Genomic DNA, 27,234 nt, shown 5'->3' with positions numbered 1-27,234 from the left:
ACACGTTATGACAGATTATTTTGATATTCATTCTAACATCATTCTCACCTCAGGCTGCACATCAACTATACACATCTTATTCTTGGCTTGTACAGAGCGGATGGCCTCTATGCTGGTGCCATACTGGTTCTCCTTGTACTCCCCATGCTCTATAAATCTGTAGGGGAAAAATAACAGATTAATAACAGAAATAACAGGTTTGAAAGATATAATTCAGACTTTAAGAAGGCAGGTTCTACTTTAAAGGTTGTAAGCAATTAACATCTAACCTGGAGTAGAAAATTATTTTTGCTTCTTCCCTTGACATCCAGAATAGCTGGAGACTGAGGGTAACTGCTAGCCCAAGACTAAATGCTTTTCATCTGGCCTAAAAGCAACTCAAGACCTGGAAGTATAACAGTTTATGCCAAAGCTCTAATGAACATACATACGGGGGAAATTAACAGAGAAAGGAAATTATGCTCAACAAACGATCTTCCAGTTCAAAATATTAATGCTATGAATATGGTTAATGAAGTTAACATTAGGATAAAATTCTTTAACAGGTTGGGCATTTTGTGACTTAATTTGGACCTACAGTATTCATTCAATAATCATTCATAACAGGTAATCATTATTTCTGATGCCAAAATACAACAAAGCCGGTGGAAATTATCTCATACAGAAGAATGGTTTCTATTTGTCAGGGAGAGGAAAAATACACTGATGACAGTTGTGAGAAAAGGCCTAACTCCCAAGAAAATAACTAATAATAATTTTTCATGATGGCTTCCAACATTACTTCTAGACTGACAGGAAACGACCATCTGTGCTCAAAGACCACTGTCCTGCGGGTCTCAAACATGTCCGTTACCTTCTCTCCATGCAGAACCGACTGTGAACCAAGGAAACATCCAAAACATATACAGGAGGATAATTCTTGACACAATTCCATTTTACATGTAAATAATTGGCCAGCAACATTGCTAATAACACATTAAAGCCTACTGGATTAAAAGTGAACCTCAGTTCCTACATGAGCACAGCTCATTTAATGAGCTTTCAGAAGCAAACTATTTTGCAGAAAAGTTACAAAACTTTATTTTAAATCAAAGTAGGTTGCTGTGTTACTTTGTGTGTCCAAGCAAAGAGGATAAATTGTATCTGTTACTTATACAGTTTTAAAGGTTTTATTCATCTACAATGTTCACCTCCCCTTCGCTTTAAAGTTGACTATAACGCCTTCAACTTAACATTAAACATCATTTAAACTTCAGGGTTATGCTTTAACCATCAGACCTCATAAACTAAGACTTTTTGCAGCCTAATATTGTTTATGAGCAGGAGATAAAGCTAAGAGGCACAGAGAGAACTGCAGCATCGTACACTTTTATCTCAGTCTGCCATAAAGGCCATAGGTGTAGCAAAAATGACACCCAGAGGTTTTATTTTAGAGGATTTAAACTATTGTCAGCTAATGTAACACTGCTTGGACAGAATAGGGGTTTTATTAAAGTGTAGATATTTTTTTAACTCTGTCGTAACCAAAATACAGAATATCAAGGGTTATCTAAAAAGAGCAATGAGTGCATCTGTCCTTTCCAAAAAGAGAACCTTTTAGTATGAATAAATAAATGCTCTGACTCATTCCATTCTTTCCTGACTTTTGTTCTATTTTTTTTTCTTTTTTACAATTTTATAATAAAGTAGTTGGCTCATGGTGGAGCTACAAACAATCAAGCACATTTAGAAGCAGGATAAGGTTAAACTGGCAGAACAAGGGTTCCTCAATATATTATAACCAGTTTAAAGGTTCATAAAAGAGCATTTACATTAACAGCCATGAGACTTTTCACACTGTAGCTGTTGGGTTTGAGCTTGGCCCTTCTTAGATTAGGCACTACTTTTAACCCTAATCAGGATTTATACTAGAAGCACATGAAGTTGCCAAGGAAGTTATCAACTGCTAGGAACATTTACTTAAATGAAACCTACTTGTTATTTAAAGCATCAGCGTCAAAGTGCTGTTTGGTGACAAAGTGATACTCCACACCATCCTTCTCATGAGGTTTCTTAGGTCTGGTTGTATCTGTGTGATAAAGAGATAAATCTAGTGTGGTTACCACTATTTGATTCTATGAGGCTTAGGGGATAAAATGGGAACTTACGTGGAACTGCTACAGCATATCGATGGGGGTTTTCGGCTATCACCCGCTGCTTCAGTTCATTGATTCGGGCTCCAAGAGAACCTTAGTGAAAGACATAACATAGCTGTGGTATTTCAGTTTTATTGGAGATTGCCTCTGAGTTTAGTGGCTCAGTCTTACCGATCAAAACCACCAGACGCGGCCTCTCATTGGGCCTCTGCTGGTAGCTGGTCACCTCCTCATAGGTAAGAAAATCTGTCTCCCCAAGCTCAGAGCACTCTCCAGATGATCCCTGCCGGTCCTTACGACTTAACCGGAAGCTCCTCCGTAAACCAGCTGCAGGGAGGCCATGGATACAGAGAAACATTAAAAAGGTGGAGAGTACAAAACACACAGCTTTTTATGTTACAAGTGAAGAATCCAAGCATCATGCATTATAACATTTGTATAGGCGCACATGGATCTCATTGGAAGTAAGAATGGCAATAAGAATATATACATTTCATGCTTCAGAGAAATGTATTACATGCAACTAAAAAAACCCGCCAAGTTTTGGTTTCTTGTAAAAATGAGATTTCATTGATGATGTTTACATCTTTCATTATGTTTGGGACATGCTTCTTTACGAGAGGTTACAGTGCTGAGGTGGGACACTCAGGAAAGCCTGGCCTTGGGAGACATGGCTTTAAAAGACTGGGACTAATCAGTCTCCCATGGTCAGAACAGTCTGGATCCCCCCCTGTCAGTCAAGTACCTGCAGGATTGCGCCGGCCACTGTACCTGAATAAAATTCCCAGGAAAACACCTGGCCACAGGAGGGCGCCACTGCTTTACACTTAGAAGAGACTATAACCGGTGTTAGAGCATCACACAACCCAGCCTCACACCTCCACATAAGGGTGAACAAGCAACAAACGTGCCTGGTTGAGTGTGCAATGCGTCCAACGCAGAGGGGCCCTCATAAGGGTGGGAAAGATGAGTAGGGGGAGGAGCAGCGCACTGACAACAACAACAGGGGCAGTTAGTCAGAAGCGGGGTGTGGGGGGCGGGGGGGTTCAGAAGGATCCAAACACTCAGAGGCAAGGACAGCAGGAGGGATGATGGAGGGTTAACGGCTTCAGGCAGGTAGACACGAAGCACAAATGCTGCTTGTTGAGGCATTTCATGTCACAGGAAACATTTAGTGTCAGGTTTTCAGCTGTGTTTAGATCACTTTGTGTACTCTAGGTCATTCGAGCAGTGGGCAGGGTGGGAGAACAAATGACGATCAGTTTAAGTTTAACAGGGGAGATGGAGTGAGGAGATTAAACTACAGGGGAGGCTAATGCATTAACCCCACAAAAAAACACTTAAGACTTCAACTGAATAATACATACCTATGGCTTGGTTTTCTGTTTGAATACATAAAATGCAATTTCACATTTATGTAGATTCAGAAACTACATTTTTCAAAGTTAAAAAGCCCTTTTATAATTCAGCCTGTTTTTCATTGAAAAAAAATCAAAACAAAACTGTTGGGTAATTAAGCATTCCATGTTTCCTTGTTTTGTTTCTGTTAAAATCTGAGGTTAAAGGATCCTAATAATTTCAGTTTGAAGATATTCTATGAAGACATTTTACACATACCTGAGGGGACTGTGTTTCTAGTTTTTAAACAATGCATATTGTATGCATTCCATGAGAAAATGCCTTTATATGCGTTCTCAGATTCTCTCATCTAATGATTAACATGTTTTTGTTTTAAATTGTATATTGATCCCAACACAAAGGAAAAACGGGGTCGGAAAATGGTAGCTGCAGCTGGCCACAGTGTGATTATCCACAGTGAAAATAGTTCTGTGCCAATGCTCTGAAAGCCTCTCAACAAGGAAGCCATTTCTCCAAACGCAACATGAAAATCTGCATTACAACAAATACTCCCAAGGGATATGGTTTTAGATTTGAGCAGCATCTACTGTTGTCTGATCAAACTAAAATGTAATGTTTGGTCACAATGATCACTGTTACACTTGGAGAAAAATAAGAGAAGCTGGCAAGCCTGAAAACAACATCCCAACTTTGAAGTACAGGGGTGGCAGCATCGTGTTGTGCAAGTTTTATTCTGCAGGAAGCATTGGTGCACATTGGGAAGTAATGGAATATTTGCATTACCTTTATGTATTTGAAATACTAATTCTAAGTAACTATATCCTGTTACACTTACTATTCTAAGCCTTTGTATTTGAAACACAGTTACTTTTCTAATACTTTATGTTTTCTAACCCCCTTAAAAAAAGGCCCTTTCTGCCAATCCATCTATATGCTGCCTAGTCTACTCCATTATTGATGTGATGCCAACTGTAAAATCACACCACCTACATGCAAATACAACCCAGAGACAGCAACGTTCAGTCTCACATGGTAAATAATGCACCTTAATGCCATCAAACCTTAGTCTGCTATCAAACAACCTACTAGCCGCATCCAAAGACATTCATTACATCTGTGAATCACCTCTGTTTTTGCTTTTAAATTGTTTGTACTGTTACCATGCTGTTATTTGAAGGTTAATTTTCATGGTCACAGTGTTGTTGTTGTTAAAGTTTTCTTGTAAATTCACATTTGTAAAATCAATCAGTATTGTGCAAATGTTTGCATGGTTTAGTTTTTAGGTAACAGTATTTAAATCAGCATGAACACATTTGATACAACCCGTGTTACACCGTAGTATTTTGGGTTTATTCTTTATAGTTTTTTTTTTATTTATTTTATCTTGTGTATTAAAAGATGAGTAGGAATTGCAGATTTTTTAAAGTCTCAATGTTAAAGCACTTGGAATCTATTAACACTGTTAAACAAAAATCATTTTTAAATTAATTGCTAAATGTGTTATTTTCCCTAGTCATTATTGTTCAGTAATAATATCCCTTTAATCCTGTAGGCATAGCTTCCCATGCATAATACAATATTTAACAACTTTAGATGCTATTTTGAAAGGGAAGTACTCCAAATACTATGAATACTAAAAAAACGGTTTTACAAATTACAATGCAATATCAAGATTAAGCAATGTATGGGATAATTTTAAAGCATGAATTCAGTACCTTTTTTACAAAAGAATTTTTGTTTATTTTATTTATTCTCCACACAATACATTTTATGGAGAATAAGAGAGTATTGTCCACATTCAATGGGCTTAATGAGAAAATATAGTAGGGTTCAAAACAACTGAAGCAACATTTGAACTTTTCAGATAGGAAATTAAATCTTGATGATCTATACCAGCCTCTGGTATTATGATAGGATGTTTAATTTTTTGGGTATTTAGAAAATGAGAATATTGGTTGAGCTCACTGACCTTATGCAGGAACAATTTCAATTGAATATCTGATAAAATAACGGCATGTTTTTACAGTGGATGGAAAGTTTAGTATCTGAGAAGAGCCTCGTTGCCTTATTTTCAGTTTCTGCTTTTCACTACATAAAATCCAGGGCAAAGAATTGAGTTTTAGTAAATAGAGTCCACTTGTGTTTACAAATAATATTCAAAATATATAATTTCATACGTGCATGCCCAAAGCCGGTTGTCGAGGGCCCCTGTCTTACAGGTTTTCAATGTTTTTCAGTTTCTTCAAAGCTGATTCTGATGATTGCAGTTCAACAAATGCCTGTTGATAAGCTATTGATGGGAAATCAGCTGTGCTGAAGCCAAGAAACCTCTAAAACCTGCAGGACAGCGGTCCCCCGAGGACTGACTTTGGGCATGCTTGATTTAATTAAAGACGGTTCAAGGTGAAAACAATAAAGCCACTTTGCCCCCTGACCCAAAGCCCAGAGGGAAGCAGCACACAGCCAGGCTGCAGCAGGCAAAAGGCAGAGAGGAAGAGGAAGATGGAAAAAGAGGAACACACTCTCACCTATGTACTGCCCATTGAAATAGCCTTCACAGTCACAGTCCTCTGTAGGGGAGGCAAGCAGGGTAGAGAGGGGGTAAGCATTGGGTAAGACACCTGGAAAAATTAAAGAGGGTGAGGCAGGATGGGCTGGGGGGGGGTGGAGAGGGAGGCATGGCCCAACAGGATACAGACAGGCAGATGGTGGGTGGAGGGAAGAATGACCTCCACCTGGTTTGAACAGGGTCCCTTTGTACCACAGACATGTTTACCCATAAAATCTATGTACAAAAGTCCTCATCATTAATTAGAAATAATTTCCATCTATAGGGAAAAAATATATATAAATCTGGACACACATAAAAAATTTGTTTAAGTTAAAATAACTATTTTTGCCTGGTTGAGCTCCAGTAGTCCTGCTCTTCCTGTGCATCACCTGCTGCGGTAAACACACATCACATACCTAAAACACAAAGAATTTGCCCTGATGCTCCTGCAGCAGTAGGGGGAATTATGCCTGAAGCTGCAGAAATCCCAAAGCTTTTCACCCACACAAGCATGCATCAACATTTAAGGCCTCATGATCTGTGGATAATGTGTGTGCAGGTATACCAACCTTTGTCACATCCTTCAGCTAAAGCAGAATGCAGCAAAGAAGAGTAAAACATGATTAAAGACAGAAAGAAAAACGATTTTATATACATGACAGCTAATGTAGATGAGGTTGTGTGAGCTTTAAAGATGCTAGGATGATGTCAGAGACAAGATGGGAGACACTTATTTTAAGATTTGGTTGAATAAACTAAGCAGGAGGAGATGGGAGGGAGGAGTTGAAAGTCCCTGCAGGTTTGCTGCTGCTGCTGCTGCTGTTGCCTAAAGTAGAGCAGCAAGCTGCATCCTGCTTAGCTCCTATCTCTCCATGGCTCAGGCATAATCGGATGACGTACAGTTAACGCACCTCAAAAACCTCCTCTCCAGAATGTACAGGATCAGGTGAGAAGTGTAGTTATTGTTAATGCAATGAACAGCTGTTATGTTGTCTGGATCATCTGAGGCTGAACTTAGGCTTGGCCAAATGTAATAAACATTAAAGAGAGTAATTCATATCTATGATACTCCCTCTTCCTTTGAAAAAAAAAATGGCTGCACCATAGAATGAACGCTGCATGCTAATGGATCCAGGAATACAGATGGAAGAATGTCGATAAATAGCGAAGGTGGTCAATAAATGTCTGTCAAATATATTATTGGGCTGTAATGACTGATTACATTAGTGATGAAAGGAGGGGCTGCTGGTTCTAAAGTGTGATTACGTAAAAATGTAAACGACGAGGTGAAATCCTCAGAAGCAGAAACTTACAGGCGGGCTTTTTAGGGGATTTGGGATTGGGTAGCGTGCCCATTTTCATCCTGTAGGCCAGTCGCCTGGAGGGATGTGCAGCATAGAGCCAAAGAGGATAAAGGCAGGCAGAGAATCATCGGTGGCAGAGAGGAGAGTAAGCAGAAAGTAAGAGGGGATTGTAAAGAACAGGACACAGAACACACATTGACAGATTATAACACAAAGGATTACCAGGTTTAGTAATGGAAGACAGCTGGATGTAATATTTATGGTTTTTATATAGTACTGGGCTCAAGTCTTTACTTCTTTTATACTTGTATGGAACCTTTTTTTTATTTTATTTTTTTATCTTTTAAAAGCAGACTTGATCAAAAGGTTAAATCGTATATTTTTTTCTATAAATCCTCCTCTGAGGTCAGAAATGCTTGATTTATTTTTTTTTACTATTTTAGATATTTAGTGGCAACATACTACCTACAATATTTAATAAAGGATGTTTGAAAACCTGTTGTTTGATACCTGATGTTTGATATGACTTAAAGGGGCTTTCTTTGTTGGCTGTGTGTACATTAAATTTACAGTTTATTCTTTGAAAAGGAAAAAGAGTTTATTGAAGGAAGATAAACATTTATCTTTAAAATAATTGTGTAAGGAAATACAGAAGAACAAGAGATATGAATATGCCTGAGTAAATAAATCTTTTTTTCTTTTTCAACTGACTTTGATACGTTTACTATGATGTAATTTCTCTGACTGCACACTTAATTTGCCTACATTTTTTTTACCTAGTCACCTTACATTAAATAAATTTAAGAAGATAATGATATTTAATCTGTATTTCTTAATGATCCAAAATCTCAAAAGCCTTTTTCACAATTCAACTACAGCCCTGTTTTATTTTACAGTGGATAGTGATATTGGTTTTATTTATTTTGACAATTCATCGAGTACATATATTTATCCTATCTTCTTTGCTCTTAATCAATTTCTCAAACATTCCTTGGTTGCAATTGAGATTATATTTTTGTTCTGTACCACTTCTTTACTTTCCTCTTTAGCTGAACAACAAAAATGAACTGTGACATTTTAGTTATTTATTTTTAGGAGTCATTTTAAAAACAACCATCAATGTTTTATTATTATTGTTCACCTTTCATTCATTGAACAATTTTGTATGTTTCATAATATTTAAATGGCGATAAATTTTTAGATTTTTGTACAAGAAATCTGCTGTTTCCTTTATTCTTTTTCCAAAGGTGTGGCCCCCCGATCCACACATTTTCAACCATGTGTTCAATTGATCCTAAAAATATTAACACAATTTTATACTGTGTTTTAAAAAACTAACATCACTGTCAGCTCATCAGTGTTTTTTCCTTATGATGTGAAAAATGTTGAGCTCTAAGTTTCCACATAATTTGAATATTTCCAGCCAACATCCTTCGGCATAAAGCAGAACAAAAGATGTACCATCCGGAGCAAAAACAATTCTAAACTGCTAAAATGCTTCTATATACATGGTGATGATTTAATTAACTTCAATAACATACTGAAAAGAGATTCAGTAATGACGTTGACTGGGACATAATTTGTCATCAACTTAAAAAAAGGCCAAATTTAAAGCAAAGAAAGTTGACAAGCATTGAGCAAGCATTGGTTACAAAGAAAGGCAAGACCGAAATAAAAAAATATAAAAATTCTTAAATTGTTAACCAAAAAAAATCTGCCTCTTCTAATAATCTTGCATACCAATTGGTGGATGCAAAATATAATTCTGCACACAATTGTGTTGATTCTTTTAATTTGTTCTCCTTCATTTACCCTATCCTCTCACCAGACTATTTATCTCTTCTATTATTTTTTGTCAAATGTTGAGATTTTGCTCAAATAAAGATATGTGCTCTATAAACCCATAACCCTGCATTCACTCGTCTGAGCATCCCGTCGGTAAATTCATTGTTTAATCCATCAGATTTATGTTAAACTCCACATATGTATATTTACTGCTCCCTCTTCCAGTGGTTTTTAATCCAGCCGTGGCTGCAGTGTTTGGCAGGGATCTCTGTGCCGAGATCATCTCACTGCAGGATTATCACACTAACAGTATCAGCATGTTCCCACAGCATCAATGTTATATTTTTGCTTATTTTTTCCCCCCACTCTCTGATGCTCCATCTAATCACAGCTGACCTCTGTCAGTGGAACACGCAAATGTGGATTTGAAGAGATTAGAAAGGGAGAATAAAATCCACCAGTAATGTCTGGGTGAATAATTTAGTCTCTGCTGCTACTAAATGTTAAAAGTCTGATGTTCTCACCTCTCCTGGAACTGTTTGGATGGGATCAGTCCGGCCCGCAGGGTGCTGTCTCCCACACGCTTGGCCTGCCACCATGTGGGGTCATCCTGCGTCACAACCTGCAGGATGTCTCCCCGTTTGAAAGGAAGTCCCGCTTCCTGGCACGGTGTGGCCTTGTCTTCTAGAGGGGTGTAGTCAAACAAGGCTCTCACGTATACCTGCAGAACAAACCAAAACATAAAAACTTTACTTGATTTATTTTTTTGTTTTACATAAATGTTGGCCATGCTTCACCTTACCTTGCTCTCCCTCAGTCTGTCCTCCTCTTTGATGGCTGGGATTATCTTGAGAGTGATGGAGCCCTGGGACTGGGACTACATCATAAATAAACAGTGTGTATCAACTGCAGCAACATGATCACAACAGAAAACCCCTGAGGTTTCATTATACTTGAAATGGTTTATTTTAGATAAAAGTTCACAAGGGAAAAAACTTAAGGCCAATTTAAATCTTGAGGACCTATCATTTCTTGAAAAAACTGTTTTAAAATAAAAACAGTAGGATATTTTAACATCTAATTTTGCTAGTCTCTGAAAAGTCAAGGAGTTGTGGACCTAGAAGCAGGACAGGATTTTGGTTATTTTCTTTGTTTTTTCTACCTTTGTACATGTAGAGACTCGTTACCCATTCTTCTTCTTATATTGATCCCAATTTTTTTATAAACAGCCTCTTTAAACACCACATTTTCAAGTCTTCCCACAAATTATAATTTGGATTTAGGTCTGGACTTTGACTGGGTCATTTCATATTATGGTACTGCTTTCTAATTCCAATTCTAGTGCAGGTTTGAAGGTTTCAGCAATACCCTTACTTTTTTTTTTCTTCTCCTGTTATCTTAACATTATTGGTCAGGTTTTTGGACCCTATAGAAAAACAAAAATACATATATATTCCCATAACATGATGCTCTCATGTTTGTTCTTGTAAAATCCACAGTTAAAGTTGTTGTAATGGATTTTCAAAATAAAAGAGCAGCATTAGTCACCATTATACAGAAAACATAAAAACCAAACTTCGCTTTGCTTTAAATATGCAAGCAGAACAGTAAAAATATTATCTACTAGTGTGATGTATTTATTTTTTTTTTTTACATTTACAAGTGTGTGACAAAGATCTTAGTTAACAGGTCAGCTCTCATTTTCACTTTGCAAAAACACTTTTCATTTTTTAAAATCTCTGTCCCTAAACTGAATTGTGACGTTTAGAAATAAAAGGCTTATCTTATTTGCTTTGAAAACTTCACTTTTCAGGTTACAAGAATTATCTTTCAGCAAGCTTCAATCACAGTTATATTTGTATAATATTTGTAATGAAAACAGTTAATTTCTGTCTGAATTTATCCTGTTTGGAAAATAAATATGAAGAGACTTCTTTTGGGCCATGCATCCACATACAGTAGTAGACTGGTTTTAATCCCTCAGAGTAGGTGTGAGGTTCATACCAGCAGCTGACTGATCTCATCAGGCCTCTTGTGGATCACAGAAACTCCATTAACTTCCCTGAGTTCATCCCCTACATGGACTAAGCCTATAAAAGAAAAAAAAAAAAATTATTTCGAAGAAAAAAAAATTATAAATGCAAAAAAAGTCCTGAGGAGCTCTTGGGTTGATCAGTGTTGAGACATATCTAAACATCTGTCTTGTTGTCACAGAGACATACTTTCTATCCTCACATGAGATCTTTTCAGCTGCAGCCTCAACAATGAAACCAGAGCTGAGAGAGATCAATATTCCCACAGGACAAAGAAGCTTAGAGTAGATAATATCATTCAGTCACACATGTATTATGTACGCATTCACCAGGCAATAATCCTTAACCCCTTTCTTCACACAGGCAACACCTTTTTAATGATTTAATGCTGCAAGAATTCAAGAAGACATTAAAATTTCATGGATATGGAACTAATTGGTTGATTTACTCTGCATGCAGCCGGATGTGGGTGACATTTGAGAAAGATCTACATGAGTGTGTATTGTGCGACAAAAGCAGATTCAGAGAGCTCTGTTGTTTTGTTTTTTTTACCTACAACTGCAGCATCCCTTCAATTTTCTCCTGCTGCAGTATCTCTCCCCTTCCAGCTTTGATCGTCCTGTTCTTATAGAAACCAACCTCTTGTTTTTCATCCCATACATTTTTTTTGCATCCTCTTACTAAAGGTTTTTCTGCATCTCATTTGTTGCAAATGGCATCTCTCTGCAGACCAGGAACATCTCTGATCGTTATTCTGCCTGAAGGCTGTAGTTTGTTACCTCACCAAGCTCAGACAGCTTTCCCATACGAAAAGTAAATATTTTTTATACATCCATTACGTAACTGTCAGGGTCTTTGAGGGGGGGATACACCCTGGCCAGGTTGCTAGTCCATATCAGGGAAAATACACTTATTTCTGTTCTTTTAACAGCTGCTATGGTGGAAAATCCCTCTCTTTATAATGGAAGCATTTGTTATCATCCGTATTTGGGATCTATCCTTTTAGACAGTCATTTTAGGGATGCTGGCATATTACACAACTCTTGATCAAATAAACCCTTTTTTATTTCATGTTCAGACTTGCTACATTTTCCTAAATCAATAAAACTCTGAGAGAAAATGAAGGGATTTAGGGAGCAGATGAGAGAAAGCAGTCATTGAGAGGATTTGACAAACTAAGCAAAACAAACGTAGATCAATAACAGCTTAGATTACTGAACTTAGTGCAGTCTTGTTCTGGTTCTCAAAACAGGGTAACCTACAATTTTGAACAGCAGGATTTAACTTATAGTTAACCATAAAACATTTAAGTTTCTGTCCTTTTACACTCAGAACATAAAGATGCTAAGTAGGTTTTTTTTTTTGGCAAGTTAAAATGATGTGAAACATGATTCACTTATCCGAAGGTTTTGCCTATGAAACAAACCAAGAAAAATGAACATGTCAGTATAAAAAAAAAAAAAAAAACAACTGCTGGGGAGCTCAATAAACTACTTATGTTACTAAATAAAACGGAAATAAAATGTCTTTGATATAGTTGTGAGCTAAAAGGAAGACTACGAAGTTTGACATACCGCTTCGATCTGCAGCTCCTCCTCTCATTATCCGCGCCACAATCACTGCTCCTGTCATTTCATCTCGTCTGATCGTTGCTCCCTGATAAAGAAACACAATCACTGACAGAAGAACACAACCTTTCACTAGTAGGTTCCTCACCATTTTACAACTCACCAGAGGTTCCTTGTTCTTCACCAGTCTGACAATCTTCACAGATTCCTCATCCAGCTCTTCCTCAAAGTCGTCAGGAAGCGGAGGCAGCACTGGGTCAAAGTTCTTCTGTGCCACAGTGTCATGCACTGAGAGGACAGCCTAATGATATTGAAAAACACAACAAAAATCAATCTTCTGATATTTAACTGCTGAAATAAATTTAGAGAAAGAGCCTTTGAAATAGTGGAATGCTTCAGATCATTACAAATTAAGTTTCTAAAAAGGGCTCCAAAGTTGTTGGCATAGGTAAAGGAAAGCTGCTGAATGTGTGTTTACCTTCAGATGTGGTGACATCAGCAGGTGCAGCAGTTCCTTCTCCTCTGTGCTCATTGGTCCAGTTTGTAGCTCTTCTGCCACCTAAAAAAAACACAAAGTACTCAAATACAGGCTCCCAAAGTACAAGTGAACACAAGTAATGTTTACTCAGCTTACTGTGGAGTAATTACAGACAGATTCACAGACAGACACATGGAAAGAGGAACATCATATAGCAGAAGTCAGCACTTTCCTCCCACTGATGTGAGCAGGAGAGCAGCAGGATGCGAGACTTCATTAGAGGAGCATCAGGATGATTCAGCACTTTTGGCAACATTAAAATTCATTTCAAGACTTGCACTGCTTTTTCTGAAGCTGTGTTAAAGTTGGGAAATTATTTATGGAGCGTGAGAAATGAACTTACATCTTCAGCCAGAGAGGAGGCGCTGTGGAGGACCGGTGTGGGGCTTTGTCTCTCATACTGTCTCAGCTTCTCGTGTATCTGTGGAGAAAAGTTTGTTTTCAGTGCTTATTTCAGTGAAGCTGTTTGTTACATGTAGGAAACATGTAGGAAAATTCAAAGAAAGATGGCTAAAATAATCATATTACTACAAGAAAAAAAAAAATTCAACAATATCTACTACCAAATAAGGTGTGTAAAAATATCAAGCCTAGTGTCCTTTCACTGGAAGTTATTAGATAAAAAGTTGTTAATTTTACACTCAGTATTTTTCCAAATTTAGAAAGCTATTAAGTCCAAAAGGACAGTTCAAGCTTTTCTAAAAGTGGTTACTAAAAGAAAAAAAATTTAGATTTATTTTGTGATCCCTTGTAGGGTTGTCACGATACTAAACTTTTCAACTCGATACCAATACTAAGTAAAATATTCGATACTCGATACCCTTTTCGATACCACAAGAATAAAAACAAAGACTCTAAAAATCAACAGAAATATTTTCATTAGTAAAAAAAATAAAAGAAATAAATAAAAAAAACAATAAGAATAATATTTTGAGGTTGTATGCTGTGCACAATATTAAGCAAGCTTGATAGAAAACTTAGAATTAAAATAAAGTGTTCCTTCCTTGGCTTTGTTTTGCAGACATAACAATGACACTGGCCAAACCAGTTAAACAATAATTAATTCTCAGCAGCTGCACCTGTTACAAAAAAAGTCTGAAACTGAAAAATGCACAGAATTATTCAATCACACAGTGTTCAGAAAGTGCATTTTTCACTATTCTGCACTTTAGATGGCTGTATCGATACTTTTTAAAATGAGTATTGTATCCGGATACAACGTTTCAGTATCGATACTTTTTGGAGTATCGATACTTTTGACAACCCTAATCCCTTGTAAAAAATATTTTCTATTGGCAGGAGTATGGGAACATCAAACACCAAAAGAAATGAGGCTGAACGAAGGGCTTCATGGTTTTATCTCATCAGAGGAAATAACTATCATTTCTGAAGCCTGCAGGTCATTTTCCATCACAGGTATTAAAAGTGTCTCTTTTGGAAAAACTAAATTTTTATAAGTTTGGGGGAACTTATTGTTCAATTAAAAGGGTTACTGAAAGGGGATAAACAATCATTCAAAAGAATGAAAGACTGAAAAAAGGTTTAGAGGTTTTTACTTTTAGATTTTTATTTCAATCCAACATTTATATATGATCATTGGAAGAAAATTAGCTATTTTTTAGCTTTTACTGGGGGCTTACAATTCAGAATATCCAATTGAAAAAAAGACAAAGAGAAAAGAACCCAATTGTCATCAACTTGTTTATACTTATTCTATATATGTGTTGGCAACTGTTGGATAAAAAAACGCTTGATAACTCAAACTATTTAAGTCAAGACCATGCATAACAGTTGAGTAATTAAAAGTTGTGAAGCATTGGATGACTTTTTGGCATGGATGTGGCCAAACAACACAACTAGGAAGGTTTCTGTTACAATTAATTGGGTTTATTAAATGTTTTGAGAACAATCTGAAATACTGAGCTACTTGTTAACTGATTCATCAAATATCATTTTATCCAGATTAGAGGATCAAATGTTATGGGGTCTTACATTTGTGAAACTAGCTGTTTTCAAATGACCCTAGTTTATATGATTACTGGCATACATTCATCTGAAGAGCATCGAAACAGAAGGCTTCCTGGAAGTTGATGGGTTACTTTTCTCCATTGGAACAACTTCACTAGACTAAGTTAAATTAACTTCTCGAAAATAAGTTCTTACAACAAACTCTTCAGTACACTGAACAACTAAGTTTTAAGTAAACAAAATGTAAAACTTCTATTTATTTCCAAGATTCTTTTAAGTAAGGTTAACATCAGATTTTAGAGTATTATAACAACCTCACATTAAAAAAACAATGTGGTCATATTTAATAGAAGCAGATGTTAATCTAACAATACTTGTCAATAGAAGTAATGTCAACATAGATTTTTTTTTTTTTTTTTTTTTTTTTTTTTTACCTTCATGAGGTATCCCAAACTCCTCTCACTGAAAACGTCTTTGAGGAAGACCATGTCTTCTTTATGGTTGGCATCGGGGCGCAGCTGAGAGGTCAGCAGGGCCAGTGTTTCATGCAGCCCTGTGAAGGACACACACACAAAAAAAAAGATATATGGATATTAACCTAAACAGATGGAACACAGGGAGCTACCAGCTGTAAGACTCAGCTGAGCGTATATTCCAGGTTTCCTACCTGTTCCAGCTGTGAGAACCGGCATTGCTTCTTTCATGGGTCAGCGAGGTGAGGAGGGGAAATCTGTGGGAGACGTTTTTCTCAGTCAATTGGCATAACATTTAATTTTATATTAAAAAAAAATATTAAAAAAAATCATGTGCATCTGCAATAGAGACCTGGTTTTCTTTATTTCACCTTGAAGGTTTAGCTTACAGATAAAAGTTGCCATTGATACCATTAATCACAGAAACATTCTTAAAGCCCTTTGGACTTTGTGTGACAGTTTGAGGCTGCAGACACAATCCTTAATTGAACAATTTGAGTCATTCCTCTGAAAAGCTGCTGGTTTGAAAGAAAAAAAAAAGACTCATTCTCCCTAAAGTTCTCTTGGTTACTGGTCACAGAATGCTCCTCTATAAATATGCTTCTACATCAAATAACTGATGCAGCCCACCGGGAAAAAGTCACTCATGCACTTCTGTGTGCATGAGTGACTGCTGCACCACTTGTGATCCATAACGATAAACATCACTCAATATTCATTATATTTCTTCATTGATGTAATAATTTAAAAAACAAAATAAATAGGGCAGAAAATGCAGCAAATACAAAACGATACATCAAATATCCCACATTTACTATTTTGGCCTTATGACAACTGCTATACCTTTTGTTTTGTTTTCAATCAAATACTGACATGGATTTCGATTATTTTTTTAATAACTTTTCTATGCTAATATTTGTTGGATCTCTTTCCATTTTATTATATATGATTTTATTTCCTCAGTCCCTTATTTATTCAAAATTCAAGCTACACCATAGCGGTTCCTGTCAGTTGATCTCTCATAATTTATTGATAAATGTTTTCTTATATATTTGTAGATTTTTCTACAAGTCAATTATTTGTGCATATCCTCGTGAGGTATGAAAAGGGATCCAAATTAGTTTTAATATTAACCATGAATTTAAAAGCATTTTCAAAAATAGTAGATACATAAAATAACAGGTTTTGACTCCTGTAAAATTTATTTTTTATTTGAGATACATCATTTTGTCTAAGGAAACAAAATGAAATTGTGTATGGCTGCATTATCCATTAATACACTTTGAAGAGCAATTACAAGCCTGAGAAAATTGTTGGTATTATGTTGGTGTTTACCGGGTTCATCTCTGCAGGAGAGATGGGTGCACTTTAAAAAATGAATTGCATCTTAAAAACAACTTTACTTTGAAGCAAGGAAGCCAGGAAGTTACAGCTTTAGGACAAATAAGTAGCATAAGGACATTAAAATAAAAGTTGTGGAGAGGCTGCTGCACAACCCTGATCTCAGTCCCACAAAAAATGTGTTAACATCTTTAACAAAGTAGTTCTAAATGATGAAATTCAGCTTGTTTGACTAGTAAGGGGGGAAAAGAAGCTTTAATTTATAAAATAAAGATATTCTGTAATCTTACCACAAACAGAAAGTCTGATTTAATATTAGACCACAAGGGGAATAGCATCTGGAAGTATCTGGATTTCACTGATTTTATTATTCATTCTACCAGGCTCAATCATTTATAAAACTTTGCAAATAGGTCCACTCTGAAACCCCTTGCTTGGTCCCTTTTGTTGTTAGTGATGACTTTAATTAAAACTGCTCATCACTCTGGGATGACGTTCCACTTTCCCGTTCATTGCAGATTATAGATGAAGATTAGAGAAATATTTTAAACTGATGAAAAAGAAAATGAAATAAAGCATTCAATGTCGCCATTTTGACACAACTATTAGCCTCTTGTAACATGCAAAACATCAAATAAAAAAGAAAAAGGAACATAGTAAAGGCAACAAGTTGTAGAAAACTGAAAACAGCTGACTTTTTATCTGAATCTTATTTCTTTAACATCTTAAACTGCAAAAAATAGAAAAAAAAATTGCTATGTTAAGGAAAAAAAATGCTGCTTGTGCTTGTAAATTTATTATGAGGACTACCTTTTCTTGTTGGCACCAATAAAAACATTCAGAGCTGCTGGAGGGGCTGCAGGTCTTATAAACTTCTGTATGGCTTCTGTTGTAATTTTTAGGAAGCATTTCGTGATTATATATTATTTCTTTAATTTTCTTCTTCTAAGGCTCTGAAGGAGCTTTCTTCCTGTTTCTTCCTGTTCTGCAAATATAAGACACAATGCCACTGCTACACGCTCATCTAGAAGCTGGTCTAACTGTCCAGACCATTCTATTTGTTTTGTACTTTTAGATTTACAACCATCTACAATGTTTGATAACTAAAACATTTCTCTTCTCAATTGTAAAGTACCTTGAAACAATACAGTATGTGATCAGCTGCATTTAAGACTGAATGAAATGAATCAATGTAAGTTTGTTTTGGATTGAGTGACAGTAAATATAAATGTTGAACTTTTTGAGGAATCTTTTAGATGCTCCTTTCAGTCATTTGATACAAAGTGTTTTTTTGTAGGGACATAAAACAGAGCAAAAAAATTAGTTACCAGAGCAGAGTGGTATTCTTAGGGCCTTTAACCTAAAAACATCAACATGGTTTTGCAGCACAGCATGTCAGGAGTTTCTGAATCAGGACAACATTTTTCTTCAGCAGCATAGCAGCAACTCTCTAGTCAAACGCAGCTAAAATAAGGAATCCTTGATAATGACATTTATGACATATTAGGATTATTCAGTAAACTGGATGAAACATTTCAGGCAAACCATTAGGTTGTGGTAACAGGCTTAAAATGGGTTTACCAGCACACAGAACAAAAGACAATCACAGCTAGTCTGCAGAGCCATGCATTTGAGCTAAAAACAAACAGTTTTTTATGCTAAGTCCTGCAACAATTGACACTGAATGAGAGAGCATTCAAGGCCGTAAAAACAATGACGCCCTGGAAGCTTAACATGTAGAAGCTTGTTGTTAATGCTGAGAAAAAAGATTAAAATTGCTTTTTACTGTATATTTTGGGCAAAAATGAACAGTTATGTTACTGAATTGGAACCCTAAAGAGATGCAGACTAATTGAAGGTATATATTATATATAGGTGGAAGTTTAAATGTTAACACACTAGATCAACAGCTTTGCTTTTTTTTTTGGCTCAGGCTATTCTTCACCATGACAGATTAACACTGGCTTAATCCATCTATTCATCTTCTACTAAGTTTTAGCATTAGATCCAAAAGATTTAAAGAAATGTAAAAACTAGAGGCAGTGGATTACCCAGAACACAATTAACACATGAACAGCCACTTTAAAGCATGCATTTGGTTTTATCCGAGTCAACTCCCTTTTATAAACAAAGCATGACTTTTCATATTGCAGAGAGCCTTCAAGAAGAAGTTCATTAATGGATTAAAATGTACAAATTCTGTATATCATCTTAGGTCTGACTTTAAAACATGTAATCATGTTTATAAGAAAAAGAAAAATTATATATTGTTTAGTAGAATAAGCTTGAAGGAGAATCTTTGACAGCAAGATTATTAGACACTGCACTCAGTCCCCGGCTGCTGAATAATACTGTTTTATTTGTCCCACCATTGCATTTCAGCACTTAAAAACTTTTTTATATATATCTAAGTGTATGAAAGTATCCCTTTCATCAATGATTAGAAGTATATTTCTTATGAATTATAGTTTAATCATCATAAGATGTCTTAAGCTTGAGGAAACACAAAAACCTTCCAGAGACTAAAAATGTTAATTACAGTAAGTTTAATTAGCTCTAATCTGAAGTGAAATATTGTTTCTGAATAATTAAAATGTAGCTCGATGTGTTTCCTTTTGAAGAATCAAAACAGCTCCCTTGGCTGCTGCTCAGTTCATTCTAGGACAGAGACGACAACAACAATGCTGCAGCATGATGAGGTCGCCGTGGGAACAACTAAATGAGACCTTTGGGATGGAAACGATATGTGGATAAATTAAAAACAGGGGTTGTTAAAACAGGAAGGTATTTCTGCAAACTTTGTCTTTGAATATCCTTAAGACTAAACACTCTAAGCCACAACATAAGCTTGTTTTTTACAGAAGGAGCAATTATTTATCACATGTAATCTCTATAGCACCAAAAGAAAATTACTACAATAGAATTTTTTTTTTTTAGGAAGCTCATCAATAAAAAGGGAACAAGCAGTCGATTGAGAAATAACCATAAATATGTCTGCATTATAACACTATGCTATACTGTAACCTACTCCTGCATAGTTATAAAGCGCCTTTTCTAAACCATTCCTATACTTTTAATTAATATATTTTTTAATTGGCTGCTCAATTGTTTAACATGAAATATGCTCTTTTCTTTTTTCTCAATGAATCTAGAAAATCCTGCGAGTAAAATTTCATTAAGAAAACATAGACCAGTTTGCTACTGACGTCACGGAACAAAAATAGAGCAGAGTGGGTCGTCTGTCTTATTCAGCCAAAATGATTACCTGACAAACAGGATGAACTTTGTCAATGCTGATAATATCAGCAACAGGTAATTAGTTTTGCTGCTCTTTTAAACAGATTTCTGTTTTTATCTGCATCTCTCATTTGATTTGTTCTAAACCACGTTTTATTATTTGTTTACTAGGGTGTGTACATTTGTTCCCAGGTGGGGTGTGATTTGTACAACAGGACTAAATACTGAGCTAAGATTTACCAGAATGAGCATTGGAGACCCGTGTTGTTGATATAAACATTAGAGACCGTTTTAGAAGCAAGATAGATTAGCTTTCAGAATGGAAATTAATTTCCACTGATGAGTAATTAATTATACATATTAGGCTGTTATCATCAGAAGTTATGCTCTCTTATATTACATGCATGTTATCAGCCATTAATGACAATGAAATTCAATATTTCACCTCTTATCTCTTCCAGCTGTCAAACCTTTTCTTCAAGAAAAAAACCTCCTGCAGGACTTCATCTCATCCTTCACAGCTGATCCAACAGGATTGTTAAGAAATGGACACATGGTTCACCATTGCATTATTAGGTCTACCATTAATGCTGTAAATAAGAATAACTTTCAATATCATTAAACGTCATGTCTAGAAAAAGCTCAGATTGAGGTATTAATTTTCCATCCATGTACAAAGCCCTATTCATTCTGCAACAGAATCAACCAATATAACTCACGTAGGAACAAGGAGACTTTGCCTTAAAAAATAAAATATAAAAAAAGATATACAAATCAATTTAAAAATCTGCTAAAATACCCATGAACATTTTTTTGGTTTGACAGGTATGGTCAGCCTAAACAGGAGGTGCATATCTTCTATCCAATCATAACCTCAAGGTATACTCAAAGTAATATGATTTTTCCCATCTACTACAGGATGGGGGACTAATATTAACTTTAGAGAATCTCAAAAAATGCTGCAATCAAATTGTAAATGAGTGAAACCCAACAATTAAAAATATGGGTTGTCAAAAATCCACTCAAGCTGTTCATAGCAACAGAAATATGTTTGGGGTGCAATGTTTATATTGGAGCCTGTCATATAATTGTGACTTAGTGTTAGCTAGAGGGAAAAAAATATATATTTGCAATTCATATTTATGATGCCTAAGTGCATCATTAGCAGCTCAACAGTAAGGACATTTATAATCATAGGTGTATAGGAATCTGTAATCAGAATAGTTAATAGTTTGTCCGGTAATTTCATTTAAAGGTGTCATCTGTGTTTATGATTTAGGCATTAGTTGCCAGAAATGTAACTGATTTATGAAGATAATATGCATCTTACTGCAAATTAGTAAAACTTGTACACATTCAAACCCCGGAAAATATAAGATTAATTGGGGTGGCTTTTACATATCTTTATGATTTTGCAGGATTTAATTCAAGTTACTGAATTGGGCATAAACAGGCCCCAGATCAGTGCTTTATCACACCAGCATAACGACCACCATTAAAGCAACAGACGTCACAGTTCCAGAAATAAACTAAAATGTTTTATTTTACATTTTGTTCCAATCATAAATGATGCTTCTGCCTAAAAACTTATTAAAACCTTATCTGCTAAAATGAGAAAGCTCAACAGTCTAACAATTAGATAACATCCTTTATCAAACAACAGGTCTTCAGTAAAAAAAAAAATATATAATTAAAATGCAGATTAATCCAATTTCCCTTCCTTTTTTGATATTTTTTCTCAATTCTACACCAAGACATTTATATACAAAACCTTTCTAAATTTAAATCTGGGATATGTATTCCCCCATAATCAGTTTGAACTGACCAACAGAATCTTCCAATTTCAGGGATGAATGTTATTTGACATTTTTACAATGTTTTAGAAAACCACCATGTAATAAATAGCATATACATTTGAATTAGGTGATGATTTGTACTAAATAGTAATGGTTTAACTTCACAGAAAACAAATCTTGAACCTCTTATGTTTTTGCGTAAAATAAGTTTAGGTTTTAAAATAAGTTTGTATTTGCTAGTAACCTTGTATGTAAAAGTATGCATGATGATTAGATAAACTTGGTGTTGCTCAGAGGGGGAAATTTGCATTGGACTTAACATGTTATACACAAAATAAAAAAAGAACATTTAAATAAAATAGATGTGATATTGAAATGTAACATTATTTTTTAACTGACTTATGTTTGCCTCTCATCTTTCTTTAGGATCATAAAAATTCCAGAGGATAGTGTGTCCCTCCAAATACTGATGTTGAAAACCGTATGGGTAAGTTAAGTATTCCACTTTAATTATATGTTACACCCTCTAAATATTCTCTGTGACATTAGTGTTAAAGTTGTAATGGAAGAACATGCTCTGCACATATATTATCATATGCATGCCATTAAGTAGTCTCATATACCCTGTTGTTTTTGTTTTCTTCTAGCAGTTTTGTCAACATCCACCTGCAGCAGCATAACAGATGATGAAGGGTTAATTCCAATTACTGACATGTCATTTCGGACATGTCCGTCATGACTTTGGACTTGACACGAGACTTGAGGTGAAAGACTTGAGATTGACTTATGACTTTTCCCACCTCTGGTGTATGTATACTGCTAAAAAAAAATAAAAGGAAAACTCAAATACCACATCCTATATCTGAATGAATAAAATATTCTCATTGAATACTTTGTTCTGTTCAAAGTTGAAATTCCTGGCAAAAAAATGACTAAAAATTCAGAAATTAAATCACATTTTTTTAACCAATGGGGGTCTGGATTTGGAGTCACACACAACATTTAAGTGGAAAAAACACACTACAGGCTGATCCAACTTTGATGTAATGTCCAACAGGTCAAAATGAGACTCAGTATTGTGTGTGGCTTTCACATGCCTATATGACTTCCCTACAATGCCTCGGAATGCTCCTGATGAGGTGGTGGATGGTCTCCTGAGGGATCTCCTGAGGGACCAACTCCTGGACAGTTTGGCTCTGCAGCCCTCAAAAGAAATGCCACCCCGTACCATTACTGACTTACTGCCAATCTGGTTATGCTGAAGGATGTTGCAGGCAAGATCACTCTCCACAGTGTCTCCAGCACCCACCAGAACTTTTGTAAGAAACCTAAACATTAGGTCCATGGAATCAACACCTAAAACTAATTTCTAACATTTTGCTTATCCCCTCCCCCGAGGGCTAACCCTAATCCTAATATTGGTGACTGACTGGAATATATTCAAAGCTGCAGCAACATATGACAACAAAATAAATATAGATGAGTATGCCAGGACTGTGTCAGCCTACATCAACAATTGCGTAGAGGACGTCAGCATCACAAAGAACATCACCTCCCGGCCCAATGAACAACCCTGGATGACTGGAGAGGTTCGGGAAATGCTAAAAACACGGAACTCTGCTTTCAGGTTGTGCTATAGAGAGGCACTGAGGACAGCGTGTGCCAACTTGAACCATGCCATCAGATCAGGGAAGCAGAACCACAGCCAGAATATCCAGGATATCTTGCATTAGACCAGCAACACCAGGAAGATGTGGCAAGGCATACGGGCGTGATCACAAACTACAACTCACCCTTCCCCCCAGTAGATGCAGCAGATGCTGACTTAAAAGATGAACTAAACTTCTTTGGAAGGTTGGAGGCACTAAATAGAACTCCAGCAATGGAAGCTATTCCACATCAGGAAGATGAGGCACTCAATCTTGACATAGCTGAAGTGAGGAAAACTCTGTGGAGAGACAACCCAAGAAAGTGTGCAGGCTGGCTGGTGACATAGACAATGACACAGACATTTTTAACACAACGTTGGACCAATCCATAGGGCCAGAATGTTAAAGTCTGCCAACATCATTCCTGTCTCAAAGAAGCCTCAGGTCACCTCACTCCTATCATGAAGAAGTGCTTCGAAAGGCACATAAAAGAACACATCGTCTCCAATCTCCCCCCAACATTCGACCCGTTCCAATTTGCCTACCGATGTAAAACCTCCACTGAGGACACCATCTCTTCCGCTCTTCATCTGAGCCTAGCACACCTGGAGAAGAACACCCACGTGCAAATGCAGTTCCTGGACAGTTCAGCTTTCAACACCATCATCCCACAGCATCTGATGGAAAAACTGGAACAGCTGGGCTTCAATACACCCCTTTGCAGCTGGCTGTTAGACTTCCTCACAAACAGACCTCAGTCAGTCCGGGTCGGGCATAACACCACTGATGTCATCACCCTAAGCACAGGCTCCCCTCAGGACTGCATCCTGAGCCCCCTGGTGTTCACTCTGATGACACATTGCTGCGTGTGTCATCCGAGTCACCAAAGCACCAAAGCGCATATATTTCCTGCGGAGAGCCCACCTGCCACCACCCATCCTCATGACCTTCTACAGAAGCACCATAGAGAGTGTTCTGACCAGCTGTCTCACTGTGTTGTGTGGAAGCTTCAGCGCCTCAGACTGGAAGAAAGTGAGAAGAGTGGTAAAAACAGCAGAGAGGATCGTCGGGTCTCCTCTTCCCTCCTTTAAAGACATTTCATCCCAGCACTGTGTTTCCCGGGCCCGTAACATCATCTATGACCCCTCACATCCCTACCATGGACTGTTCTACCTGCTGCCCTCTGGGAAGAGGCTTCACAGTATTTAGTGCAGGTCCAACAGATTCCGAAACAACTTCTTCCCCACTGCCATCAGACAGCTGAAGTGTTGAGAAAAAAAAAATTCTACATATCTTTTGTTTACATATTCAATGCTCTGAACTTCTATATAAATGTGTTTTCACACCATGTCTTTTCTCCTAAACCATTTGATCACTGCTGCACCTCATGGAAATGTTTTGAAAGCTGTACACTCTGTATACAAATTGACTATAAAAGTTGTCAACTCCAAGTCTAAGTGATGGCCGATTGATTTCATAAGACTTCATTATATTTCTTTGTGCACTTCAGGCATTAATTGTGACAATGAAACTGTCCATTATGTGTTGCCCTTTAAGATCATTAAGCCTATTTCATGTTATCAAACAGATTCTATTTTTTTTTTAATTCTGAATTTTACAGGAGAGGTAATGAGGCCTGTTTGTGGCTAGAAAAGTCAGGATTAGCTTATCCAAAGAGCAGAAGAATATTTGGTTAACAATTATTAAACAAGGCATTAATTCATTCGCTTCTAAAACAGGGAGATGTTAGTCTGGGCAGCTTTGTTTCCCTTATTAATTACAATTATTTTGCAATCAAATGTGCAACAGAGCTTCTATAATTATGGGATATAAAAAGTTAGTATAAAATAATCTTAAACCCGATGCCTATAATTTTCAAGCAAAAAATTTACAAATTGATTAAATCAACAAACATCACTCAGAGTGGAGGAGCATAAGTGCAGCAGAATGGGTTTGAATCAGAGCAGATTATCCAATGGCAAAATAATTAACTTTGGGGCGGGGGATGTTCAAGTCAGTTAAGGACAGACCAGGCAATCCCACACCTATTTTGTTTTGCTGGAGTTATTCATCAGTCTGATGTAGCTTGTTGTTGTCATCAAGTCCTATTAATACATGCTTCTCTCTGTTTATATCTTATGCTAGTAACACAAATTGTGCCATCTGGAGTGTCTACTGTGCTGCATTTGCATATGTTCAGGAATTATTACAGACATCCTCCTAAAAATTGCTCTAACGTGAGATGCAGTCTGTTATTCCGTGAAAATCCCACAGCTCTGAGACACTGAAACAACAAATGCTCGGTCATGCTGTTATACTGAGGTTATACACTACAAGCTTTGGTGATATATTTAGTGTCTCAGATAAAGCCATCAATAGTAAACAAGAAGAAATGCAACTAGGTGAGGAGTGTCCAAACATAGATATGTTTAAGTGTAACAACATCTTTGTCTGCTCGTGATTGAGCATCTCAGCTGGTCTCCTCACCGCTCATATACGGGTAATCCACTGCCCTGACTGTAATGGGAGGGACCACTAAGCATGTTTGGCCAGGATCCAACATCCCTTTTACACACGTTTCCCATTTCATTCCCAGCCACAAATGCCTCCCATCATCTAATCTCATCTCTCAGAGGGTGTGGCCAGACAAAAACTTACAATCTCCATTATGGAGGCAAACTACAGATGCTGACAGCTGACGCTCCCGTGTACAGATTTCCTTCACACCCCCCTACATTCATCCTATCAGTTCCACATAGAATGGCAAAGGCAGATGTTAGCATTTCCCTCCCGTTTCCACCGGTTTTCCTCACAGATCTCCCTTTCTACTTCCTCTTATCTGTAGAGCCTAATGCTGCACTCCCTCCCTCCCTCCTGCTCTTCTCCATCTCTCTGCAGTGCTACATCTCTCTCCACACCAAGTGTTCAGTCAGCTGGCAGAGAGGGGAAGAAGAGGGAGACACTCACTGAATAGTAAAGCTACCCAGCCTGGTCAGGCAGCTGATGCCTTGTGTTCACACTGAAAACAAGCAAATGTTGACAGATAGGCGAAGCTGCCTTCTTACCTTCTCTCTTCTCCGGTTCTCCACCTCCCTGCATGTGTTTGTGTCGCTTCAAACTGAAGCCACACGGTTTCCCTCGTTCCAATTCCTCCCTCTCCTTACTTCTTTCTCCTCCTCCTATCACTAACCTGCTGCTGAGTGGCTGCTGCCTCTTTCCCTTTTCCTCTCCATCTCTCAGACCCTCCCATCCCTCCTCCCTTTGCATGTCTGATGCTCTAACAAAACCAGTGGAAAAGGCCAGCATGTATAAACAATGGAGTGTTTTATCTACAGAAATGACAGACATATGCTTACAATCAGATGAAATGTCGATAATGATTTTTCCAGTGTTACAATTAAAATAAAGAGAGATCGAAAGAAGAAAAAAAACATTTAGCTAAATACTGGATAAATCAAGGAAAAAACTGGAGGATTTTGAGTGGGTTGCCTTCAAAT

General features: G+C 36.9%; 1 protein-coding gene across 1 annotated transcript in view; it reads right to left on the bottom strand.

Annotated features, from left to right (window-relative positions):
* mpp3a (membrane protein, palmitoylated 3a (MAGUK p55 subfamily member 3)) overlaps positions 1-26,945 on the bottom strand; it is a 36,210-nt gene extending 9,265 nt beyond the window's left edge. The window contains exons 1-17 of the mRNA XM_038295850.1: positions 26,803-26,945; positions 15,909-15,971; positions 15,676-15,794; positions 13,617-13,694; positions 13,214-13,294; positions 12,899-13,036; positions 12,742-12,823; positions 11,139-11,224; positions 9,937-10,011; positions 9,659-9,855; positions 7,359-7,423; positions 6,615-6,632; positions 6,023-6,064; positions 2,307-2,462; positions 2,148-2,228; positions 1,975-2,068; positions 49-157 (exon numbers count right to left, since the gene is read on the bottom strand). Coding sequence (XP_038151778.1) covers positions 49-157; positions 1,975-2,068; positions 2,148-2,228; positions 2,307-2,462; positions 6,023-6,064; positions 6,615-6,632; positions 7,359-7,423; positions 9,659-9,855; positions 9,937-10,011; positions 11,139-11,224; positions 12,742-12,823; positions 12,899-13,036; positions 13,214-13,294; positions 13,617-13,694; positions 15,676-15,794; positions 15,909-15,945 — 1,458 coding nt within the window. The 5' untranslated portion in view covers positions 15,946-15,971; positions 26,803-26,945. The remainder of the gene's footprint in view (positions 1-48; positions 158-1,974; positions 2,069-2,147; positions 2,229-2,306; positions 2,463-6,022; positions 6,065-6,614; positions 6,633-7,358; positions 7,424-9,658; positions 9,856-9,936; positions 10,012-11,138; positions 11,225-12,741; positions 12,824-12,898; positions 13,037-13,213; positions 13,295-13,616; positions 13,695-15,675; positions 15,795-15,908; positions 15,972-26,802) is intronic.
* Positions 26,946-27,234: the final 289 nt, after the last annotated feature.

The sequence above is a fragment of the Cyprinodon tularosa genome, unplaced genomic scaffold (genome assembly GCF_016077235.1).
Source record: "Cyprinodon tularosa strain WSP-4 unplaced genomic scaffold, ASM1607723v1 ctg360, whole genome shotgun sequence".
Taxonomy (NCBI): domain Eukaryota; kingdom Metazoa; phylum Chordata; class Actinopteri; order Cyprinodontiformes; family Cyprinodontidae; genus Cyprinodon; species Cyprinodon tularosa.
Note: the sequence above shows the minus strand (reverse complement) of the source record. Positions and strands in the feature narration are given on the sequence as shown.